Genomic DNA, 23610 nt, shown 5'->3' with positions numbered 1-23610 from the left:
GTATTAGTATTTACCGAAAAAAAAAAACCATTCCAAATATTGCAGAAATCGAGTGTATATCAGAAGGCATTCAAAGAATTAGGAAACGCAGAAATAGTACAGAAGAAAGAAAAAATTTTCTTACACCTGAAAATAACGGTTGGAACTTAATTGATAGTCGTTATGAATTTAATTGGTTTGAGGGGAATACGGATCCATCTTCTATATACGACATACTTTTACAAGGACCTGCTGATACTGCCCCAGCACAATCGACTGAAACTGAGGAATGCATTTCAGGTAACATACAACTATTTATATTCCGTAACATTTAATACGCAGTAATTGAGCTTGATATTTAATTCTTAACAACCTTATTGATTCATTAAAATATTTTTTTTACTATTTTCAGATGAGGAAAACATTGTTGAAGAATCAGATGATGATGAAAACAGTGATAGCGAAATTTCGGATGATGCTGAAGAAAATGAATGTTAAAAATAATGTAGATTGCATAAAACCCAATAAAATACATTGCATTTACTGTATGCGTTCATGTAACATTTCTTATTTGCACGCCTTTAGCAGCTGTCCCCTCGCCTGTCAAGGTCTTATGCTGTTCAAAACCGCCTTGAACATATTACCGCTCTGAGACGTTTACTTGAAAACATATGAAAATTTTAAGTATACAGGATAATGTTTATTTTACCTCATCAACTGTACGTTTTCTAATTGATCTGTCATATACTTCTGCTTATTGTAATCGCCTGTCAATTTTTTTTAAGATGTACAATAAATAAACTTTATCCTAAATTTTCAAATTTACAGAAACAAGTTTTGAAACTTAATTTACTTAACAGTCCAAAAAATAAAGGGGCTGATGACGTGCAGGGCTGACGCCTGCCAGGTCATGGCTATTGCTCTTAGCATGTCATAAATCGTAAGTATACAAATTTCTAACCTTACAGGGAGACCGTTACTCCCAGGGTTCACTAGCTCTTGGACTATATATGAAACAACCTAAATTGTGTGAAGAGGTAGGCAAAGAAGAAAATCATGTATGTTTACTGAAAAAAGGTCTATACGGATTAAAGCAAGCACCCATAGAGTGGAATAAAAAACTTCATAACGTTCTGTGTGACATGGGTTTTACGAAATTCGATAACGAGCCTTGTGTTTACCTTAGAAGAAGGAAGCAAACTATTTATATCGCAGTATATGTAGATGATATTCTCATATTCTATAATGATCACAATGAGAAAGAAAAGATTAAGACAGAATTGAAGTCGAAATTTGAGATGAAGGATTTAGGAAAAGTGGATTCTTTTTTGGGAATGAAGATATGTCAACAAGGTAAGAAGATAACTGTTGATCAGAATGAATACATTCAGAAAATTCTGGAGGAGTTTGGAATGTCTGAATGTAAACCGGTGAAGACACCTTTAGAGACTGGAAGAAAACTGCAAAAACCCAAAGAAGATCGACCCGATCTCGTTAAACAGTTTCTAAAAGAATACATTAGAAATAAAACTAAATATTTTATCTATTTCGAAAATGAAGAACACCGCAAACAATTTACACAGTTAGTAATATTTTTATTTAATAAAGAACTTGTTAAATTTTACGAATGCACAAAACGAGTTGTCTTTGTAGAATATGAAACAGAACATAACATGCCATCGCGGTATTAAAGAAACTTTGATCCATATTAAACGTTCATATTTTTGGCCCAACATGGCTCAAACAGTAGCTAGTATTATAAATTTTGTGAAACTTGCAAAATCATGAAATATGACCGAAAACCAATAAAACCTAAATTACAATTAACTCAAACTCAAAGTAAGCCCTTAGAGGAAATATTTATAGATATCTTTTCAATAGAAGGCCATTATTATTTAACTATCATAGATGCATTCAGTAAGTTAGGACAAGCCTTTGAATTAACTAACAGATCGACCCCCGAAGTCGTTGAAGCCCTTATTAAATATTTTTCATTATATGGCGTTCCGCAGAAACTTAGTTGTGACCCCGGAACGGAATTCAATAATGCTTTACTTAAAGAACTGTTAACATTTTATAAAGTAGAATTACATATTGGTACCCCTAACAACTATAATTCAATGGTAGTCATAGAAAGGTTCCATTCCACTTTATTAGAAATATACAGAATAGGAAAAAACGATCATAAATATTAGTGATGTAACGAATATTCGCATTCGCCAATATTCGCATATTTTTCGATATTCGCATTCGCATTCCTATTCGCAAAAAACGATGCGAATATTTAGCGAATGTATTTAACAAACAAAAAGGAAATTATTATATGGTTGCATATGAAATGATAACACAACTGATAAGATTTATATATTTTTATTTAACCATACTTGAATTAAAAAAAAATATTATGGAACAGTCTTGGTAAGCAACTAAATTAGAAACACTTTCTCTTTTGTTCTTGTTAGTCTAATTTAAATATTAACAAAATCACAACTTAACTCCACCACAGAAAAAATAATGAATGTCCATGCCTTACATATATTTTGAAAAAAATCTAATTCTAAATTCAAGTATCTTTTGTGAAAACAGAACTTCAGAGATCCAATCAAATCTAAGTATAATAATAATTTATAACCTTTTTGGCTTTAATTATATATTTTTCCATCCCACTATATATTTTCTAAGAATTAAATATGATAATGAAATATAAACTTAAAAAATCAAATAATGAATACTTGACTATTTGTAAATAAGCTTTTTACAAAAACAAAAAATATTTATTTCTATTTAAAACAAAAGTAAAGTTCTAATATTCATAATGTTAACATTTGGTTTCAATTGCACATTTTTTCACTAATTTTCTTTTTCTATGAATTAAAAATAATCAAATATAAACTACACAATTATAGTTTTGCTAATAACAAGTTGACACAGTTGACTATTAAAATAATTAAACTCGCTGTAACTTTAAATTCTTAGTAATTAAATTGAAGTAATGGAATGTTAAATTTTAAAAATAAAAGTTTTGAAGCTCTTTCTCCGTGCAGCCTGTTTCGGTGAGGTGTGTAGAGAAGTCCAGCTCCACTGAAAACTCTTTCACTGGGGACACTTGTGGGTGGAGTTACCAAATATTCTCTGGCTACAGGAGAAAGAATACCATATTTATTGCTATTAACTTTCAACCAAAGAAGTGGGTCTTCTTCATTTTCAATACGTTTATCCAATACATAATCATTAATATTTTTTTAATTAAAACTTCTACAGGATTTGGAATTTCATTTTCTAATTCTTCCTCGCTTTCACTTGAGTCCATCATCATTTTCATAGTTTCTTTTAGTGATACAGATTTTTCTGAAAGACTGGCACTGGAGCCAAAGTTTTCCTTAACCTGATTAGTCGTTTTAGGACGCTTTGAATTAGTAATTAGCTTTTGAACAACATTTCGGTGATCCACGTTCCGAAGAATGTATCGCGATTGAATTAGAAACTTTAAAAATTAACAATGGCGAATCTTATCTTGATTTTTGTAATAGAATACAGCATATTAAAAGTACACTATTTGCAAAAGTAAACCGAATTAGTGACGTAAATTTGCGCAACAGTAAAATCACAATTTACGATCACATGTCAATGAACGTATTTCTCTATAATTTACCAGAAGATTTATTACGCATAGTGCGATTAAAAGAATGCAAATCACTTGAAAATGCCCTAAGCATGGTCCTAGAAGAAGTAAATTTCTTATATCAAAACCAAACTAGAAATAAAATGCTTAGATTACCTAATAACGCGCAACAAAAGCCGCAACTAACCACACAAAATCCTTTCATAGATAAAAACGTAATGAAACCTTTCTTATCTCAAAATACACAACAGAATAATTTTAAATTCGGAATACCACAACAAGGCAACTTACAAACGAAACCTATTTACCAGGCGCAACATTCACAATCACAGCCTAATTTTAAATTCGGTATTCCACAGGGAACATATAACACGAAACCGATATATCAAACACAACCTAAGTTTAAATTCGGAATTACTCCAAGTAAGCAAGTTAGATTACCTCAACAACAATTTGGATATAAACCCAACTTAAATTCGCAATCTTTTGGTTATAGACCACCACCTCATATACTAAAACCACAATTTCAACCAAAAACACAGACAACGGACGTTAGCATGCGTACCGCACCCCCTATTAAGCCTCAAGCTTTTCATATGAATCAATTATACAACATAAATGAAGACAATGACATTTCTTATGATGAAAGTGAATATTACTTTGACGAGTATAACGAATATTATCCAGAGCAGTGCCAATTAGAACAAAATAATTACGACGAAAATATTAATTCTTATAATGAACAGGATGAATCTCTATTAACAGACTGTAACGTATTTAAAACGTCACAAAATCTGTGCACTGCGACGCTCGTGCGCGGGTTAGAGGGGCGACCCGAGCTCGGCGGGGTCGCGGCATACGTGCCGGGTCACTTGCCTGCAATCTCCTGAGAAGAGCGGTCACCGGCGTCTTGGTCTTGGTGTGATCGTTTCCGTCTAACGTTGGCGTTCTAAAGTTATTTTTTTTTTTTAAATTTGTGCCTACCGCTGAGTGCTTGGTAATATTATATATTTCTTTTGTTACCACCTGAGTTTCTTTTCTCACCTCATTACGGAGTAGGGACCCAGGGCGCAAGGACACCCTTTTAAGCCTTGCGGGACGGTACACGAAACTTTTCGAACTTGACGAAAATTTTCCTATGAAAGCCTCGAACAAAAACCCGAAATAATACATATTAATTATTGTGACCCTAGATTAAAATTACCATACATCGAAATCCCCGAAATAAACGCGAAATTCATGATCGACACAGGAAGCAATTAAATTATAAAATAGATATGAAAAACCAAATATTATACACAGACTCCACTAAAATTCCCATTATTTATAACCCATCTAATGAAATTAGAATAGCCCCCCGTTGCGAACAACGAGTTAAATTACCCACCAATATTCTAAATGGTGAAGTTATTTTAAATTATACTGAATTCTGTAATGGCGTTAGAATGCCAAGCGCACTTGTAAAATGTCAGAAGGGTTACGCAACCACAATAATTCAAAACACATCGGATAAAGAAATCACCTTAAAGATAACAAAACCCTTTGACGTAACCCCATACAATAGTAGTACAGAAAAGATTAGTATTAATAATTTACAATACAGAAACCACATCCAAATAGATAAAATCTTAACGGAAAACTTAAATAGACTACGTTTAGAGCACATGAACCCCGAAGAGCGCAATTGTATTAAAAAACTCTGTTTACAATATAAAGATATTTTTTATTCAGAACATTTACCTTTAACATTTACTAACGATGTCAAACATTATATAAGAACCCAAAATGAAGACCCTATTTTTGTCCGACCGTATAGGCGACAAGTAATTAACGATGAAATTAATAAACAAGTAGATAAAATGTTAGCAAACGATATAATAAGACCTTTTTTTTCACCCTGGAGTGCACCAGTACACTTAGTTCCAAAAAAGACCGATGCAAGTAACGAAAGAAAAAAAAAACTTGTTATCGATTATTGAAAATTAAATGAAATAACAATAGACGACAAGTACCCATTACCGAACATAACGGACCTCTTTGATAAGCTAGGACGTAGTTGTTATTTTACCACACTCGACTTAGCTAGCGGATATCATCAAATAGAAGTATCCGAAAAGGACAGACAAAAGACAGCTTTTAGTACACAGTCAGGACATTATCCGCCTTATTACAAAAAATCTTAATAATCCTGGTTTAAACCCGAACTACGTAGTCTAGCTTAATCTCTAAAACCATGGTCTAAATGAACCCGTATTACAAAACGTAGACCAAACCAGAACTTCATAAACTAGAAATTTGAACCACGGTCAATCAGTTATGACAGATAATCATTCGCTCACTAAATGTCATTCGATAATAAACGTTCCGTTTCTGCGAAAGTTGTAACATCTGGCTATCTTTTCTCGGGTATGTATATAAAATGGAATAGATTATAGCACGTCAAACGGAATTCTTTCGAAATTTCCCGCCTCGCGCGATCTTTGTACTTTCTATTTTGTACTTGTATTGTGTTTTATTAAACTAATTGTTGGCGACGTAGTTACCAACGCATGTTACACGTGCCGTAATTGAACTCGCATCGCAACACATTTAACAGTTCAAGGAATTAGCGTCGGTTCAATGTTTATCTTGTGCCGCCACAGCGAGCCGTTAAAGGGCGGGTTTCTTTGTAAATCCTTTGTCAACCGACCGAAAGACGCAGCGTTGTTTTAACTTGAGCCCGCTAAAGAACGGTGCGGTACAGGGTTACGTTTGCTGGAGCCGCGGCGAACTAGTATAAATATCTATTGTTACTTATCAAAATGGTCCAATCGTTTGGGAGCAATAAAGGCGTTAATATCTCCGATCAAGAAGAACTTTAATTTAATAAAGTCCACTACGATATGCAAAACGATCTGCAAATTGGACTTCTGAGGAGAAGGTATAAATAATTAATTACCTACTACTTCATTTACTACTACGTTTAAAATCTTTCTTTGATCCGGAAGAATTTGTGTCGCATAACAAGTTATTTTTAATATTATAGGAAATACTGCGTCAATTAGTCGCACAATCGTGCGTTATTTTAGAAAATAAGTCCACGAAGACTAATATTAACCAGCAAAAACTCCGAGAATGGAAAAACGTAGCCACAAAGTAAGTGCTTTGTTGTTAAACACATAACAAGTAGGTACTAAATTATAAGTTATAATTACAAACCCTTACATGTTTAAATAGAATAAGCGAACTCACTGGTAAAACCAGGACTGATGGTGAAGTAAAGTTGGCCTGGAAGAGAATGAAGCTTGCAGCCAAAGCAAATTTATCTATTCATAGGCAAGGAAGGACAAATGCGCACAGGTGGTGGTGAAAAACCAAAGTGTCGCTTTATAGCAAATTTCAGCCAAATTACCAAGCCTATGACAAGCCTTCTAAAAAAGGATATTCCATTCACATGGGGTGAATCTCAACAAAGAGCGTTCGACACATGTAAAACTATCTATACTATCTCAGGGAGAAGTTGGCAAGGATTTGCCAATAGCGTACGCTTCCCGCACCTTAAACAAAGCGGAATCGAACTATTCCACAGTTGAACGAGAACTCCTAGCGATTGTATGGGCCGTAAAACACTTTCGACCCTATCTCTTCGGAAGAAAGTTCAAAATCGTCACTGATCATAAACCTTTAACATGGTTATTCTCTATAAAAGATCCAGGTAGTCGACTCGTACGATGGAGATTAAAAATAGAAGAATACGATTACGAAATCGTATATAAAGCAGGAAAAATAAACAAATGCTAACGCACTATCACGACCACCAATATTTAATTCCAACATCATTGACTCAACTTCAGATGACTCAAATCAAACTAACTCTATTGATTATCTACAAATGAATTACGAACATTATATTTCTAGAGACCAATCCTTCGATACTCCAAGACTAAAAATATCTCCCGACAATATTTTAGATACAAATCATAAAAATATATTTATTCCAACTTCATGTCTAGATTCCGATCAGAATAATATATTCAACGAAGCTATACGTTTCTGTTCTCAGGTAGAACCTTTCTTACAAAAAATTAAATCACTATACTACGTCGACCTTGTAATCTCAAATGAAAATCAAAACCTTTTCTTTTGCCTCACCAGACCGAACCATTTTGACCCATGGGACTCCGAAAGTTATTTCAAAGGCTTAATGTCGTGTCTTCAACAGAATAAAACCCAAAATCTCTATATCCCCGATCTAAAAAATGACGCTACCTGTAAACTAGTGGGTAATGAACAACTACGTATAACTGCATACCTTGCGGAAACATATAATTATGAAATTACAATTTGTCAAAACAAAATCATATACCCTAAACCTGAAGGAATTCCTAATATACTGAAAATGTACCATGACGAACCCCTCTCAGGTCATCGTGGTATTGTTGAAACTACCAGAAAAATTCGCGACGAATACTTCTGGAAAGGTATGACCAACGACATAAAAATTTATGTGGAATCATGCGTCATTTGCCAACGAAACAAAATCCAAAGGAAAAACTTCCAAGCACCTATGGTCATTACATCACAATCCACTGAACCTTTCGAACGAGTTTCCATAGATCTTGTCTCTTACTCCGATATCAGTGACAACAATAAATATATCTTAACTCTCCAAGATGACTTGACTCGATTTGTGCAAGCATACCCTATTCCCGATAAAGAATCCGTCACAGTAGCCAAAGAACTACTTCACTTTTGCCAACATTTTGGGGTACTTAAAAGATTTCATTCCGATCAAGGTACCGAATTCACGAATAACGTTTTAAAACAATTAACCAAATTTTTAGGCTCGTTATAATGTTCGTTAATGTTCGTTATAATGAGCCGGATAAATAACAATATTGGTGGAATTATTTACTTGGACGCACCAGGAGGCACTGGTAAAACGTTTCTCATAAATCTAATACTGGCGGAAATACGTGCTAAAAATCTCATCGCACCGGCACTAGCATCATCTGACATTGCAGCCACACTTATGGAAGCAGGACGAACTGCCCATTCTGCCTTACAACTACCATTGAATATAGCCGAACAACAATTCCCGGTATGTAAAATTTCAGGAAAATCTGGACGTGGTCAAATTTTAAAACAAGCTAAAATTATCATCTGGGATGAATGCACCATGGCCCATAAAAAATTTATAGAAGCCATGGATAGAACATTACAAGAATTGCGAAAAAACTCTGAAATAATGGGAGGAGCTCTACTAATACTCTCAGGAGATTTTCGACAAATACTTCCAGTTATTCCCAAGTCAACATCAGCAGACGAGATCAATGCATGCTTGAAAAAATCACATCTCTGGCCACAAGTACAAATACTGCAATTAACAAAAAACATGAGAGTTGAATTATCAAGAGATGAAACAAGAGCACAATTTGCTAAAATACTTTTACAAATCGGCGAAGGTACATATCCTACTGACCAAACGACCGGCCTCATTGAACTTAATAGTGATTTCTGTAATATAGCCACTACTGAAGACGAACTAATCGACAAAATTTATCCAAATATTATTCAGAACTATACTAATGCAGAGTGGTTATTTCAAAGAGCAATTTTGGCCACTAAAAATAATATTGTTGACGATATCAATTTTAATATTCTAAAGAAAATGCCTGGTGAAGAGAAAATATATAAATCGATCGACACGATGGTATCCATTGAAGAAAGTGTCAACTTCCCCACTGAATTTCTAAACTCTTTACAAGTACCAGGAATGCCATTACACTTCCTTCGTCTGAAAATTGGAACTCCAATCATACTACTCAGAAATCTCAACTGCCCAAAATTATGTAATGGAACTAGAATGATCGTAAAACAGCTATCGAATAATATAATTGAAGCTGAACTTATTTCTGGAAAGACCAAAGGACAGACAGTATTTATACCTAGAATACCTCTGATCTCTTCGGAATTGCCATTTCAATTTAAAAGACTGCAGTTTCCAATAAAATTAGCCTTTAGTTTTACAATTAACAAAGCGCAAGGACAAACTTTAAAATATTGTGGCATTAACCTCAAAGAATCCTGCTTCTCTCACGGTCAGCTATATGTAGCTTACTCAAGAGTAGGAAATCCGAAAAATTTATGTATATTTACTCCGGACAATAAAATGAAAAATTTTGTTTATAAACAAGTATTGTAAATAATGAGAAAACGTTTTCAATGAACTTTTTTTTTACTTTTTACGTCATAGTTTATTTTTTTATTTCGACTCTACCACGTCATGTCATATCAACTCCCGGGCGAAGCCGGGTTTTTCAGCTAATATATATATTTATATATATTAGCTGAAAATATATGTATGTATTTAGAAATAGTATATCTGGACCAACTAGTTGTATATTTAATAAATATTGTAATATATTTTAGATTACACCTGGTACCAGCAAGGAACCCACTATTGCACCTCCATCTTTGTTGTCACCACCAGCACCTACTGAGGCCCATCCTATATCACCTCCAAATGCTCCTGTGGAAGAGGAGTGGAAGCCTCCACCACAAAAAAAGTTTAAAAATAGCAACGAAGCAATTAAAATGTTAATTAAAGGAGATATGCAATCTAGGGAGTATGCTAGAGAGCGTGATAGAGTATATGAGGAGACAGAAAAGGAAAGATTAAAGAATGAAGAATTGAAAGTGAGAGTTAGAGATACGAGAAAGAGTGAGACAGAGGGATGTAGAGCTACAATTGCAAGCTGCATGGCTGGCGGTTATGAAACAGGCTATGGAAGTTTTTGTTAGGTATATGGAAAGACATTGACAGTATAATATTACTTTTTAATTAATTATTATTTAATTTACAAAAGATATAAACTAATTATTTTGCAACAATGTTAAATTATGAATTTTCTATAACCAAAAAATAAGTTAAAAAAAAACTTTTTAACACGGCATTTTTAACAGATTTGTTCCCGGTGATTATCATGGCAAGAGTAATTTTATTTTTTGAAAACCTCTTTCTCGGCCGATATGAACACTCAGTTTTGTCTACTTATGGGACATCCTTTATACTCACTGATCAGGGCACTAACTTCACATCTGACCTTTTCAAAACCACACGCAATATCCTAAAGATTAAACAACTCTGGTCCTCTCCTTACCATCCACAGACTCAAGGTGCCATACTTACCTACAACAACACCGTCCATTCAACTAGCAAATTCATCCCTTTGAACTTTTATTTGGTTCAAAATCTTTTATACCAAATTCAGTATACGAAACTATGTCAAATACGACATATACAGACTATTTGAGGAAGTTACAGCATAAGTTTACTAACACCCGTCAAAAAGCGTTTGAAAATATCTTAAAATCCAAAGAGACATCTAAAAATTACTATGATTCACGATGCAAAACTCCACCTAAGTATAAAGTGGGCGACTATGTATACGTTAAAAATCACCTTAGGATGAGAAAAGCTCTCTCGCCAGTTTGAAAAGGCCCTTATAAAGTTATCAAAGTCAATCATAACAACACCCTTACCTTATTTATCAATCGACGCCATGTGACACACCACTTTGATAAAATTAAGTTGAGCGAAAGAATCAATAATTCTTAGCCCTTAGTATTAGTTCTTTTACGAAAACCAACAATGAAACATTTATTGTCTACGCAATGACAAAAAAAAAAATCCTATTCGTCCGCTTTTTCAAATGAACCATAAACTTTTTTTTTTTTTTAATATTTTTTGTTGTCTTTAAACTCCAACATTAAGGCTGCCTGTCCATTGACGCGGAGAGGGGCAGCGGAGCGGAGAAACGAAGAAATATTAACCAATAGGATTGCATGAAATCTCCGCTCCGCTTTAGTGGAAAGGGATTTGCGAGCTAGTTTAAAAATTCATACATTTTCGGAAGCGGTGCGTGGTAGCGGTGCGAGGTAGCGGTGCGAGGCGGCGGAGCGGGGCGGCGGAGCGGGGCAGCCGAGTGAGCCGGCGCGGCGCGGCGGGGAAACGGCCCGGTCTCGGGGGCGGGGGTATGGGATATTGGGATAGTATGCCGCTGAAGTTTGTCCAGTACGTACGTGCGCTTTGTTGTAACGAAGAATTTTGAAAAATGGATGAAAGACTCATCGAAAGCGTAAAAAAGTTTCCTTGCCTGTGGGACACGAGTTCAGAATTTTATAAATGTAACGAAACAAAGGATGCGGCATGGAATCTCATCATTAATGAAGTAAACATAAAAGACGGTAATTATATATTTTTATTAAAATAAATATCATAGCTTACACTTCTTGCAATTCGTGAGCGCGCGTGAACATTATTTGTGTTGAAGTCTTGTACGTGTATGAGTATTGTTGTTAAGTATTTCAAGATTTTTTTCTTACGGTATGCGCTATGCGTTGCTGCCTTAACGCACACACAGATACATCGTCAACACAAACAAAGCCCACACGCAATCCTGATTTGCAACATATCGATACTTTCATAATATTAGCTGTATTTCACTTTACTTAATAGAACTTTAGTTTTTTTTATAATTGTTGATTGAAATTCGTGACGAAATGCGAGTATCTTGCCATGGAACTTTCCCCTGATTATTGAAGTAAGAACAATACATTTCTCGAACTTGATAACCTTTGTTTCTATAGTGTGTTTCTATTCTGTTATCCATTGAGATTAATATCTGCTCCTTGTTATTTTCGTTACTGTTTAGGTAATCAGGTTGTCGATCAATTAAATAATTGTGCAACACACATGTTGCTTTTATTATTTTATCAACTGTTTCGATTTTGCATTCGAAATCTTTATGATACACGTACCACTTTCGTGCCAGTACCCCAAAAGTTGCTTCAACAATGCGACGTGCCCGTGACAAGCGGTAATTAAATACTCTTTTTTCTGAATTCAGTCCATCACGGGGGTAAGGCCTCATAAAATTTTCCATTAATGGAAAAGCTTCGTCTCCTATAAATACAAATGGCAATGGCTCTCCGTCCTGATAAAGTGGTACGGGCTGAGGTAAATTTAAGCTCCTCTCTTTTAGGCGTTTTCCGAAAATGCTGTCGTCAAAAATTCCTGCATCTGAAAACCTTCCCATAGATCCTACATCAACCATTATGATTTTTCTTCTGGCATCAGCTAAACACATCAAAACCACAGAAAACCTCTTTTTATAATTGAAAAATGATGACCCTGATTTAGAAGGAGACTTGATATATACATGCTTGCCATCAAGAGCACCTAAGCAATTTTTGAATTGCCATAGGTCATCAAAATCCTTTGCAATTTTTTTCCAGTCGTTTTCTGTTGGTTCTGGCATAACATAAGGTTGCAATACGTTCCAAAGAACATCGCAAACTTCTTCTATAATTCTTGACACACTTTTTAATCCAATCCTGAAATTCTCTGCTATCCCCGTAAATGACTGGCCGGTTGCTAAATATCTGTAAAATAATAAAAAAAAACTTTTAACAATTACTCAAAACTAAACAAGTACCTAAATAAAAAATAATAACAGTTTTCACTTTTTAATTATGTGTATATAATACTACAGTGATGTGTTTGTTACTTGTTTCAGTTACAACCGCCAAATACCGATGGAAACAACTTAGAGATAACCATCGAGATGCATTAAAACGTCAAAATGCAACAAGGAGTGGACAGGCTAGAAGACAACGCAAGGAGTGGAAATATCAAAACGCCATGTCATTTCTTCTACCGTACATGTGTAACAGAGATCGAGCATCAAATTTTGAATCCTTAGAAGACTCGGCAAATGAGAATTCAAATCAGCCAAATTTTGATGATAATTCTCAAAAATCAAGCGGTATCTTGCCATCAACATCAAATAATCTTACCTCTGTCAATGTTTCCGATGATTCGACAGCATCTGGTCCGATTCCTTCCACATCGAAAAAAAGGAAGAACGATGAGATCCTAGATATATTAAGAAAAAATCAAGAAAACCGCGATCTTTTAAGACAAGAACGTACGGAAGTTAAAAATATGATGGGAGCCAGGGACAAGTATGATGAAATAGACTCTTTTTTTTTTAAATTTGGCTGCGTCAACAAAAAAGTTGCCATATTATTTACAACTTCAAATAAAAAAAAATTGTTTTAATGGTATTCTCCGAATAATTATGGTTACTCTACAAGCTCAACACCAACATCAGGCAATATAAATATCAGTAATAATACTGCAAATTCTTCGCATGTTGAAGAAACTGAGGCTACTACTGAACACTCATCAACATTTCCACAAAATGATATCAATATATCTACTGCTACCGCTTCAGATGTTCCAGAAACTCAGAACACTGGAAGAACTGGAACGCCTGTAGTAGAGCTAAGAGGTTCGGAGGAAACTGCAGATCAATATGTGGATAACAATATTAATTTCAATTTTTGAATTATTTTTCATGGTGTTAACTTAGAAAATTAATAAAAGTTACTTTGATTTTAAAATGAGTACTTTAAACACACTGCTAACCTTTCACAGCTACTGATGGAATTTCGGAAATTTGAGTCCTGTTTCTGAATATATGGTTGAACCAGAGAGTGCAGCTTATGAAAAGTAGATCGAGAAACTCTAAGAATTTTCGAAAGTTTCTTCATCAGCAGTTCGGAAAAAAGTATAATATTCACCGTGCACTGAACGATACTTGATATGATTTCTTAACCAAAATCTATGTTTTCTTATAGAATTATTAATATAGTATGTTGTAAGTAATTCGGTTTCTTCCGAGTCTAACATTTCTTCTTCGAGCAATGTGAGGTAGTAACATTTCAACTTTTGCGTCGACAACATGTCTGTTTTCCGTAATATTTCGCGTATGACTGAACTGACCGCCCGCCGCCCTCCGCTCAAATGACTCGTTGGGTGAACTCGGCCTAGCTCCGCACAGTCCGTTACTCCGCTCCGCAATACTCGCTGGCTCCGCACCGCTGCCTAGCTCCGCGTCAATGGACAGACACAGTCCGTAACTCCGCTCCGCAATACTCGCTAGCTCAGCTCCGCTGCCTCTCTCCGCGTCAATGGACAGGCAGCCTAAAATAAACATTTTTGTCTGCAACAAAGTTTAGTTGTATTTTAGGTACGACGTTGAAGAGTAATGCATACTCGATTATTTTGATTGCAATTCAACGCAGTGTTTATCTTTTTTAATAGATTTTGCGTCTCACGTATAACAATTATTGTATTAAGAGTAAAGTGTTTTCGAACCTTATGTTTATTTTATAACAAAGTCTTGTTCTAAAAAAAAGTGATGTTAAATAAATGAAAACCAGTTTTAATGTGATTAAATGTAATAAAGACTTTTCGAGATATTTGTGTAAATGTCACTATTCCACATGACGAGAATCTCGTGAAAGCTGAAAAAGAAAAATTACCAAAATACTTAGACCAACATCTTAAGAAGCTCTCGCTAAACAGTTGGATTAAGAGCCTGATACAAAAGGCAGTTATTTTAGAAACCGCGCGCATAGTGAGGAGGTTCCGGTCTCTGTAGCCCTCACCACTGGTTGTTTGAGTAATGGGATTCCGCAGCCGGTGGTATACTATTTTTTATATATTTTGTTGTGTTTTTTTTTTATAAAATGTATTATATAGATAATAAGTGAATAAATGAATATGATAAAAACAATATTATCTTTCATTTTAGTTCAATATACCTACGTTATAAAATAACATTCACAAGTAAGGCCACAATTTTTTTTTAACCAAAATCGTAAAAAATAAAGGTCGGCGGTTAATTGTGCCGCTAAGTGTATATGTCTATTAAAACATTACAATATCAATTCTTGTTTCAGCTAACAACTGTCAATAAAATGGAAAAACCAGAACCACCAATACTTAATAGAATCTGTGAGAATACTGAACCAGAAATAGAAATGGTATGTGAGTCAAGTGGTACAACTCAGGCAAGTGCTGTGCCTGCATTTACCATCACAAGTTTGTCAGCAGAGTTTACAACATTCCGCTCATTCATTATGTCGGCACTGAAGTCACTTCAAGAACAAGTGGCACTCCTCTCTTCTCAAGCAGATCTGGAGTCACAGAGTCGACGAAAAATTTTGTTACTTCATGGGGTGCCCGACCACATCGGAAGATACTGTCTCAGTAGTGGTTCATACTATTGTGACTAAAATGAAGCTGGAGAATTTTTCTGCTGCTGACATTAAGCAATGCCACAGAATGGGCCAGTTAACTTCGGATCGGCCTCGTACAATATTGTTCAAGATAGCTACATAGATAGAACCATGAACGCAGAACCTCTATATAGAAGAAGAAATCTGCGCTCAAGGGCACGCCGGCAATCCCCTGCGGCATGCGCGGCTTTGTGAGTGGAAGTGTTGTAGTATTCGTGAATAACATAATTTCATATACTTAAATAACGTAATGACAGAATTTAACTGGGATGATAGTGCACAGAACTTTTATTAATAGAAAAATATCAAGAAAATGAACTATTGTGGGACCCAAGGCATATGGATTTCAAGAATCGCAACAAAAGAAATGATGCTATTAGGGATATTGCTTCTGTGTTCAACATAGCATCATCAGAAATTGAGAGAAAACTGAAGAATTTATCCAGCCATTATTTTCGAGAAAAACGCAAATTTGAAGAATCTAAAAGGAGTGGAACTGGACGGGAAGATGTTCAATTGCCGAAATGGTTTGCTTATAAGGCGTTATTCCTTAATGACAAGAATGCACCGGTACCGACTCTGAACAGCCACACACCTAGTGTAAGTACCCATCAAATTCTTATAATAGACTAGTTGGTCGCCCATTGGTCGAAATTCGACCATAATTAATTCAAAACACATTATTTCAATAAGTTATATTTTCGTAAATAGGGGTACAAAGATTTTGCCTCGCGTATTAATATTAGATACCTACTACCTACTGTAGTGTGTTAGGGCAGGTTAAGGTAAACCTATGAATTAAACACTACTTTTATAACGAAATATAAATGTTTATTAACATCGATAAAACTAAAAACAATAAGGCGCGGCGCGAGTTACGAAAACACATGCATTTCCTTTTTATATTCAGTCTTCTCAAGATAATATCACTTCCCAGACTACGCTACCTTCGACAAGGACTTCACGAAAAATAGAGAGATCCTGAAGTTGAAGCTTTACAATTACTGAGGGAGATTACATCTGATGCAAGACAATACGATGATGATGCTATATTTGCAGACTATATAAGTAGCAAGTCGAGGAAGATGGATCATTACACGATGTGTACAGTACAACATCAAATCCAGAATATTGGCTATGAAGCATTTCTAAACAAAAATAAACATACCTTAGCACACAGACATCTCTTCACTTCGATTTTTTCTATTTCAGAATCAGAGTGCAAGAAAACATGCAAACTTAGAGAAAGCTATAGATGGGAAGTTGTTAAGAAACGCACAAAAAGTGGTCACACTTCTCACCTCAAAAAATGGCAATTTGAAGAAGATACGTCTTTTTGTTGCAGCATATGAAACAAAGAAAAACAATTACATCATTAACGGAAGATGATAATTTTTATGTTAACGAATTGTTGTCAAATCACGATGATTCTCCTATGTTATCGAATGACCCAGAACTTAATATCACCAACCGACCAGAATCTTCTTCAACAAATACGTCAGCAAACTCTCCAGATGGAAGTCGATAGCGTAGATGCTTGCATCGAAAGAAAAATTAAATATAAGGTAAAATAAACGGTCCTGCAGAGTTATTCGCTGGAGTTCGGGGGTCTTTGGGAAGCAGGAGTGAAAAGTGTGATATTTCACCTTAAGAGAGTAGTTGGCAATGTTTGCTTGACATATGAGGAATTAAATACTGTCATTGTACAGATTGAAGCAGTTCTTAACGCTCGGACTCTGCTTTCCACAAATCCCAACGAAGGTAAATACCTTATAATTGGTGCGGCTTTGACTAGTTATCCAGATGTAGACCTTACGGAAATTCTTTTAGATAGCTTGATATTTTAGAAACTTGTGAAAGCTGGTATAAATGCCTGGATTTTATACAAGCAAACGACAGGAGATAATATCTCGAGACAAGATTTTTTACTCAAGCTAGCAGTAGAACTTGCCGACGATTTTGGAGTTGTCCGTGAATAACCAAAAGAAAAAGCAAATACTAAACGATCGTTGCCTAACCCTGTTACAGATTCTAATAAACGTAAGAGGTGTCAAATAGGATACTGCAAAGAGAATAAAACTAATAAAACTTGCTCCAATTGTAAAAAATTGTTTGCGGGAACACTTATGTGTAAAAAATGTGATGTATAAAAACAACTCTTATTTTTTGCGTTTGAAATAGAAATTGTAAAAATATTATTTCATATACAGGGTGTCCGCCGGCAGAGTTTATACTTTGGATTTCGGTTTCGCCGAGTGGGAAGGCGGTGGAGCAGGGAAAGGGGTATCGTTCGACGCGGCATTGTTGCGGGTTGTTTAGTAGCCATGAGTCAGTGGACAGTAGCGCATTGCGCCTTTGCGGTCGAGGCGTATTTCGCAAACAATAATTCCGTCAATGTGGCTAGACGTAAGTTTTGTTCTCACTTCGATATCCGACGATTAAACGATGGCCCATCGAACCAATTGATTTGGGCGTGGGTAAAGAAGTTTCGAAAAACTGGATCAGTGCAAAATAAGCCTCGAGCTGGACCTTCAACGTCTGTTACTAGTCCTGAAAACGCAGAACTTGTAAGAAGGGAAATTTTGCAGAACCCGCGTAAGTCTATTCGGAAGATTGCAGCATCAACGGGTGTGAAAAAGACTTCAGTTCATAAAATTATTCGTAAACAATTAAAATTCCATCCATACAAGCTTCAAGTTACCCAGCAGTTGAAAGAAGATGATTTCATTAAAAGGAAGAATTATGCTGAAGTCATTCTGGAACGATTTTCCACTCCTACTCGATTATGTAACATCTTTTTTAGCGATGAGGCGCACTTTCATATTGGTGGGTACGTAAATAAGCAGAATATGCGATATTGGAGCGCATACAATCCTAAAGAGATCCATGAAAGGCCCCTTCACTGCCCAAAGACTACAGTTTGGTGCGCCATTTCTGGTAATGGGATTATTGGGCCTTATTTTTTCGGTCGAGGTGAAACTGTCAACGCTGAACGTTACTGCGCGATGTTGGACAACTTTTTTATACCGGAGCTGCATCAACATGTCAGTTACAATAATAGGACTCATTTTCAGCAGGATGGGGCTACCGCATACACCGCTAGGGTCACAATGACTAAGTTGAAAGAGCTTTTTCCCGGAAAATTAATTAGTCGATTTGGTGACATACCCTGGCCCCCTAGATCTCCCGATCTCAGTCCTTGCGACTTTTTTTTGTGGGGATATTTAAAATCTCGCGTATACAGTGATTCGCCATCAACAATACAGGCCCTACAAGCCAATATCGAACGCGAGATTGCGGCTATCAGTCCAGAACTTTGCAAGCGAGTTTTCACCAACATGAAGGAAAGATTGCAAGAGTGTGCGCAGCGAGAAGGACGTCATTTAAGTGGAGTTATCTTTAAAAAATAAAATCCGCGTTATTCTTCTGTAATATGATCAATAAATAACTTTGATAGTTCTCATGGTTTATTTTATTTTCATTCTTTAAGTATAAAATCTGCCGGCGGACACCCTGTAATTATAATACATATTTTATATTCATTATATCTTTATTTCCTTTCCAACATCCATATTTCATACATAAAAGTAGGAAACGTAAATTTCAGGTCATTTGACCCGATATGGTAAACTAGGTATCTAATAAGTGTTAGTATGATTAGTGTTAATTAAAAACATTTTCATTGCAATTATTATTTTGTTCTTTTCTACACTTACTTTTTTCTCCTTAGCACAATGTGTTTAAAGACATCATCTCGTCAAGAGCGATGTTTCGCGTAAAGCCTGGTCTGGCTTGGGCGTAAATGAGGCCCCTGTTTCGCAAACCCCCATACGCGCCTGGGTGTCTGACCTCACCCAAGGCATGGTTCTTCCAACCAATACAGATGCTTACATGACCCAAGTTGTAAACGGGAATTTTAGTATTGCCGCCGAAATCGAGACATATTATGGGATGGCCACCACCAGCCAACTTTGGGGGCAGTCCGTGTGTATGCCGTATCCAGCCTTTCTTCAGTGGGGAAACATCTTCTCAATAGACCTAATCGGGAATTACACAGCCACCGAGGGTGTGATTAGTGCGGACTTGGAGAGCCCCCACCTTTTGGTTGATTGTAACAGTAACGCTTCAATGTCGTGGCTAGCCACCACTCTGGATACACACGCATACTTGCCCGCGCTATACTTGGACTACGCAAGAGCTGTCCCTTACATGCTGCACTTGTCTGCTGAGGATTGGCAGTTACACACCGCTGGCGACGCCCACACTTACATCGTGCCCGCGGGTTTTATGTCTAACTTGATAAGCACAACACTGAAGCATCATTACCGTCATGTTTCAAGCCCAGGGGTTGCTTTGATAATAAACAAAAACGCCATGCGCGCCAAGGTGCCCACCTGGTCGGTTGCCCCCTTACAGTATCCGGATCCACCCAACATAGTTTTTTTACAGAAGTTGGGCTTAACCACTTTGCCGGTCCAGAAAGGCCCAGAAGGTGGGGAGAAAGTCCTGCCCCCATCCTCGATAAAGGAGACAGAAACCAAGGACGAACCCAATCCAGAGAAGAAGTAGCTAAAGATGTAGGAGATGAGCCGGGACGTCCCGCGGCTCCAAAGAACAAGTGGCTCGGCCACACATGGGACTGCTCATCAGACAACCTTATTGGAGAAGAGACATTATCAGGACCTGTGCCAACTAAGATACCTAACGGGACATGGTCTTCAAAACGGGGCCCCGCCCGAAGAGATCATAACAAATGCTTAACTGGTATGTTGTTTGATAGGGGAGCGACTCTCTATACTCTGGAACTCGACGATGAATTTTTTTTTTAAGCTTTATTTACATATATATACATAGCATCACCTTACTAGCTAGCTGTCGAGTTCTAACTGAATGACATATTATCCGCCTATCATCGGACATGCGCAGTTAACCTGCGCAGTGGGGAAACGCCACAGTACCCCCCCACGGTGTAAAATGACCCCTACTTAAAGAATGTTGCTTAAAGAGAAAAAGATAACATAACTTTTTAATTCAAAGAGGGAAGATGATAGATGTTATGTCTTAATGGGCAATTTAAAACGCACCTTGCGACCTGAACGTGATATATAATCGTGAGTGTCGCTTTTCGGTGATGGTTGAGATGTATGTGAACTAGATTGTGGAATACATGTAATTAATTTTGAGGGAGAATTGACAGCCGAAGGACATTGAAAAGAGGAAAAAGAGTCTGGTGTCAAAGTCTCTTCAACATACGCCGGTTTGACTCGGTCTAGACTAACTTTTGTGTTCTTGTTTCCGATTGTAATAACAATATTCTTATCGTCCCTGCTTACAACTGGATGTGGACCGGTATATGGTGGCTTCAATGATGTCCTCACTGCATCATCTCTCAAAAAAACGTGAGTTGCCTTATCAAGATCTTTAAAAATGAATGGTCGTCTTTCTGAATGATGCTTCGCCGGAACAGGATTTATGCTGGCCATGTGACTTCTCAGCTCTGACGCAAAATCAGTGACTGAAGGAGTGTGTGTGTTAGGTGAAGGAGAAATGAACTCGCCGGGCAGACGAAGAGGTTCTCCATAAACGAGGTCTGCTGTGGAGACCCCGAGATCTTCTTTTAGTGCTGCTCTCATTCCAAGAAGAACCAAGGGCAGCGCGCCAAACCACGTACCTCCATGACACATAAGGGCTGCTTTGAGCTGGCGGTGAAACCTTTCTACCATTCCGTTCGCACAAGGGTGGTAGCTGGTGGTACGGGTTCGGCTTACCGAGCAATGTCTCAGCAAAGCGTTGAATAGAGACGATTCAAACTGACGTCCCTGATCCGTAGTAACAGTTGCAGGAACCCCAAAACGAGCAACCCATCCAGCCATAAATGTTTCAGCAACCTCCTCCGCAGTAATGCTTTTCATTGGCCATGCCTCTGGCCACCGAGTAAATCTGTCAACTGCGGTGAGGCAGTATCTATAGTCCTTGTTGCTCGGCATGGGGCCAATTATGTCCACATGGACATGACGAAAACGGTTTGTAGGAGTTGTAAATCCTCCTGTTGGTGTCCAGGTATGCCTGGACACTTTGCTGCGCTGGCATGCTATGCACTCCTTGGCCCATTTCCTACAGTCTTTCCTCATAGCTGGCCAAACGAAACGGTCAGCAACTAAATGTGCTGATATTTGCGCGCCTGGATGACTAAGATTATGGAGCTTATTGAAATACTCACGACGGAAAGAGGGCGTAACAAAGGGACGTGGTTTGCCAGTGGACATGTCGCAAAAAAGAAATAAATCGGAATTTGGTATGGAAAATTTTTGTAATCGTAACGACGAATTATCGATGGCATTTTTGATCTCTTCGTCCGATTCTTGTTCTTTAGCTAGAGCACGATAACTATCATCGAATGAAATAGACTCGATGCGTGATAGTGTATCGGCCACTATGTTTTCGGCTCCTTTAACATGAACGACATCTGTCGTGAATTGTGAAATGAAGGACAATTGATTCAGTTGAATCGGCGGAAGCTTTTCTCTTTTCTGTTTGAAAGCGTACACCAGCGGCTTATGATCGGTATAAATGGTGACATGATGAGCTTCCAAAAAATGCCGGAAATGTTGAACACTCTCATACACTGCAAGAAGTTCACGGTAATACGCAGGCCATTGAGTTTGCTTCGCGGTCAATTTCTTACTGAAGAAAGCTAGGGGCTCCCAGTGATCACTAACTCTTTGTTGGAGACATGAACCAACTTGCATTGCAGAGGCGTCGGTAAATAATCCAAGAGTGGGATTAGCGACAGGGTGAGCCAAAAGGGTAGCCTTGCTAAGGCTATCCTTACAGTTTTGAAACGCCAGTTCTAGCTCTGGAGTCCACGGTACCGGTTTGGTTCCAGTGAGCTTCGAGTCCGTCAGAACATTAATGAGTGGCACTTGCAGCTCTGCAGCATTTGGGAGGAATTTTCGGTAAAAGTTTATCATGCCTAAAAATCTCCGAAGACCCTGTACAGTTTTCGGTAAGGGATAATTTTGAAGAGCTTTGATGCGCTCCGGAGGTGGAAATGTACCGTACCTGTTGATTCGATAGCCCAAGAAGGTCACTTCCTTAGCTCCGAAGGTACATTTCGCTGCATTAATTACAACGCCATAAGCGGTTAGGCGCTGGAATAAAGTTCTTAAGTGTTCTAGGTGCTGTTCTGGGGACTTAGAGAAGACCAACACGTCATCGACATATGGGTAACAAAAATCGAGTTCCCTCACGACCTCATCGATAAAACGCTGGAATGTTTGCCCTGCATTTCGAAGACCAAATGTCATGAAGGGAAACTCGAATAATCCAAAGGGCGTAGTGATAGCTGTCTTGCAAATATCAGCCTCATTAACCGGCACCTGTTGATACGCCTTCACTAGATCTATTGTGCTGAAAATATTGGACCCAGCTAAGCTATGGGAGAAATCAGCAATATGCCTAACAGGGTACCGGTCTGGGATAGTCCTAGCGTTAAGCGCTCTATAGTCTCCACAGGGTCTCCATCCGTTCTCTCCTTTTCTGGCCATATGTAAAGGTGAGGCCCAAGGACTTTTCGATGGCCTAGCAGTCCCACACCTTACCATATCTTCAAATTCTTTCTTAGCGGCGATCAGTCTGCGAGGAGCCAATCTTCGTGGACGACATGAAACTGGTGGACCATCTGTTGTTATTATATGATGTACAGTATTGTGTTTAACTAGTCGTGGAAACCCAGGAGGTCGGGTTAAATCTGGAAACTCCAGAAGAAGCCTGGAAAAGGGTGAGCTATTATCCAGGGATACTGATCTGACACTAACCTGATTGACATGGGCGACTAATGCAGCGGTTGACAGACTAGTGTTGCCATCGATGAGCCG

The 23610-nt window shown here is 37.4% G+C and overlaps 1 protein-coding gene across 1 annotated transcript; it reads left to right on the top strand.

The window, feature by feature from the left end:
- Positions 1 to 11588: 11588 nt before the first annotated feature.
- LOC106712990 lies at positions 11589 to 15730 on the top strand. The gene is given in 5 exon segments (XM_045684871.1): positions 11589 to 11830; positions 13162 to 13625; positions 13627 to 13702; positions 13705 to 13964; positions 15395 to 15730. Coding segments are annotated over 5 exon segments (1269 nt in total). The 5' UTR covers positions 11589 to 11697.
- Positions 15731 to 23610: the final 7880 nt, after the last annotated feature.

The sequence above is a fragment of the Papilio machaon genome, chromosome 28 (genome assembly GCF_912999745.1).
Source record: "Papilio machaon chromosome 28, ilPapMach1.1, whole genome shotgun sequence".
Classification (NCBI taxonomy): domain Eukaryota; kingdom Metazoa; phylum Arthropoda; class Insecta; order Lepidoptera; family Papilionidae; genus Papilio; species Papilio machaon.
The sequence above is the reverse complement of the archived record's forward strand: the minus strand, read 5'-3'. Positions and strand labels throughout refer to the sequence as shown.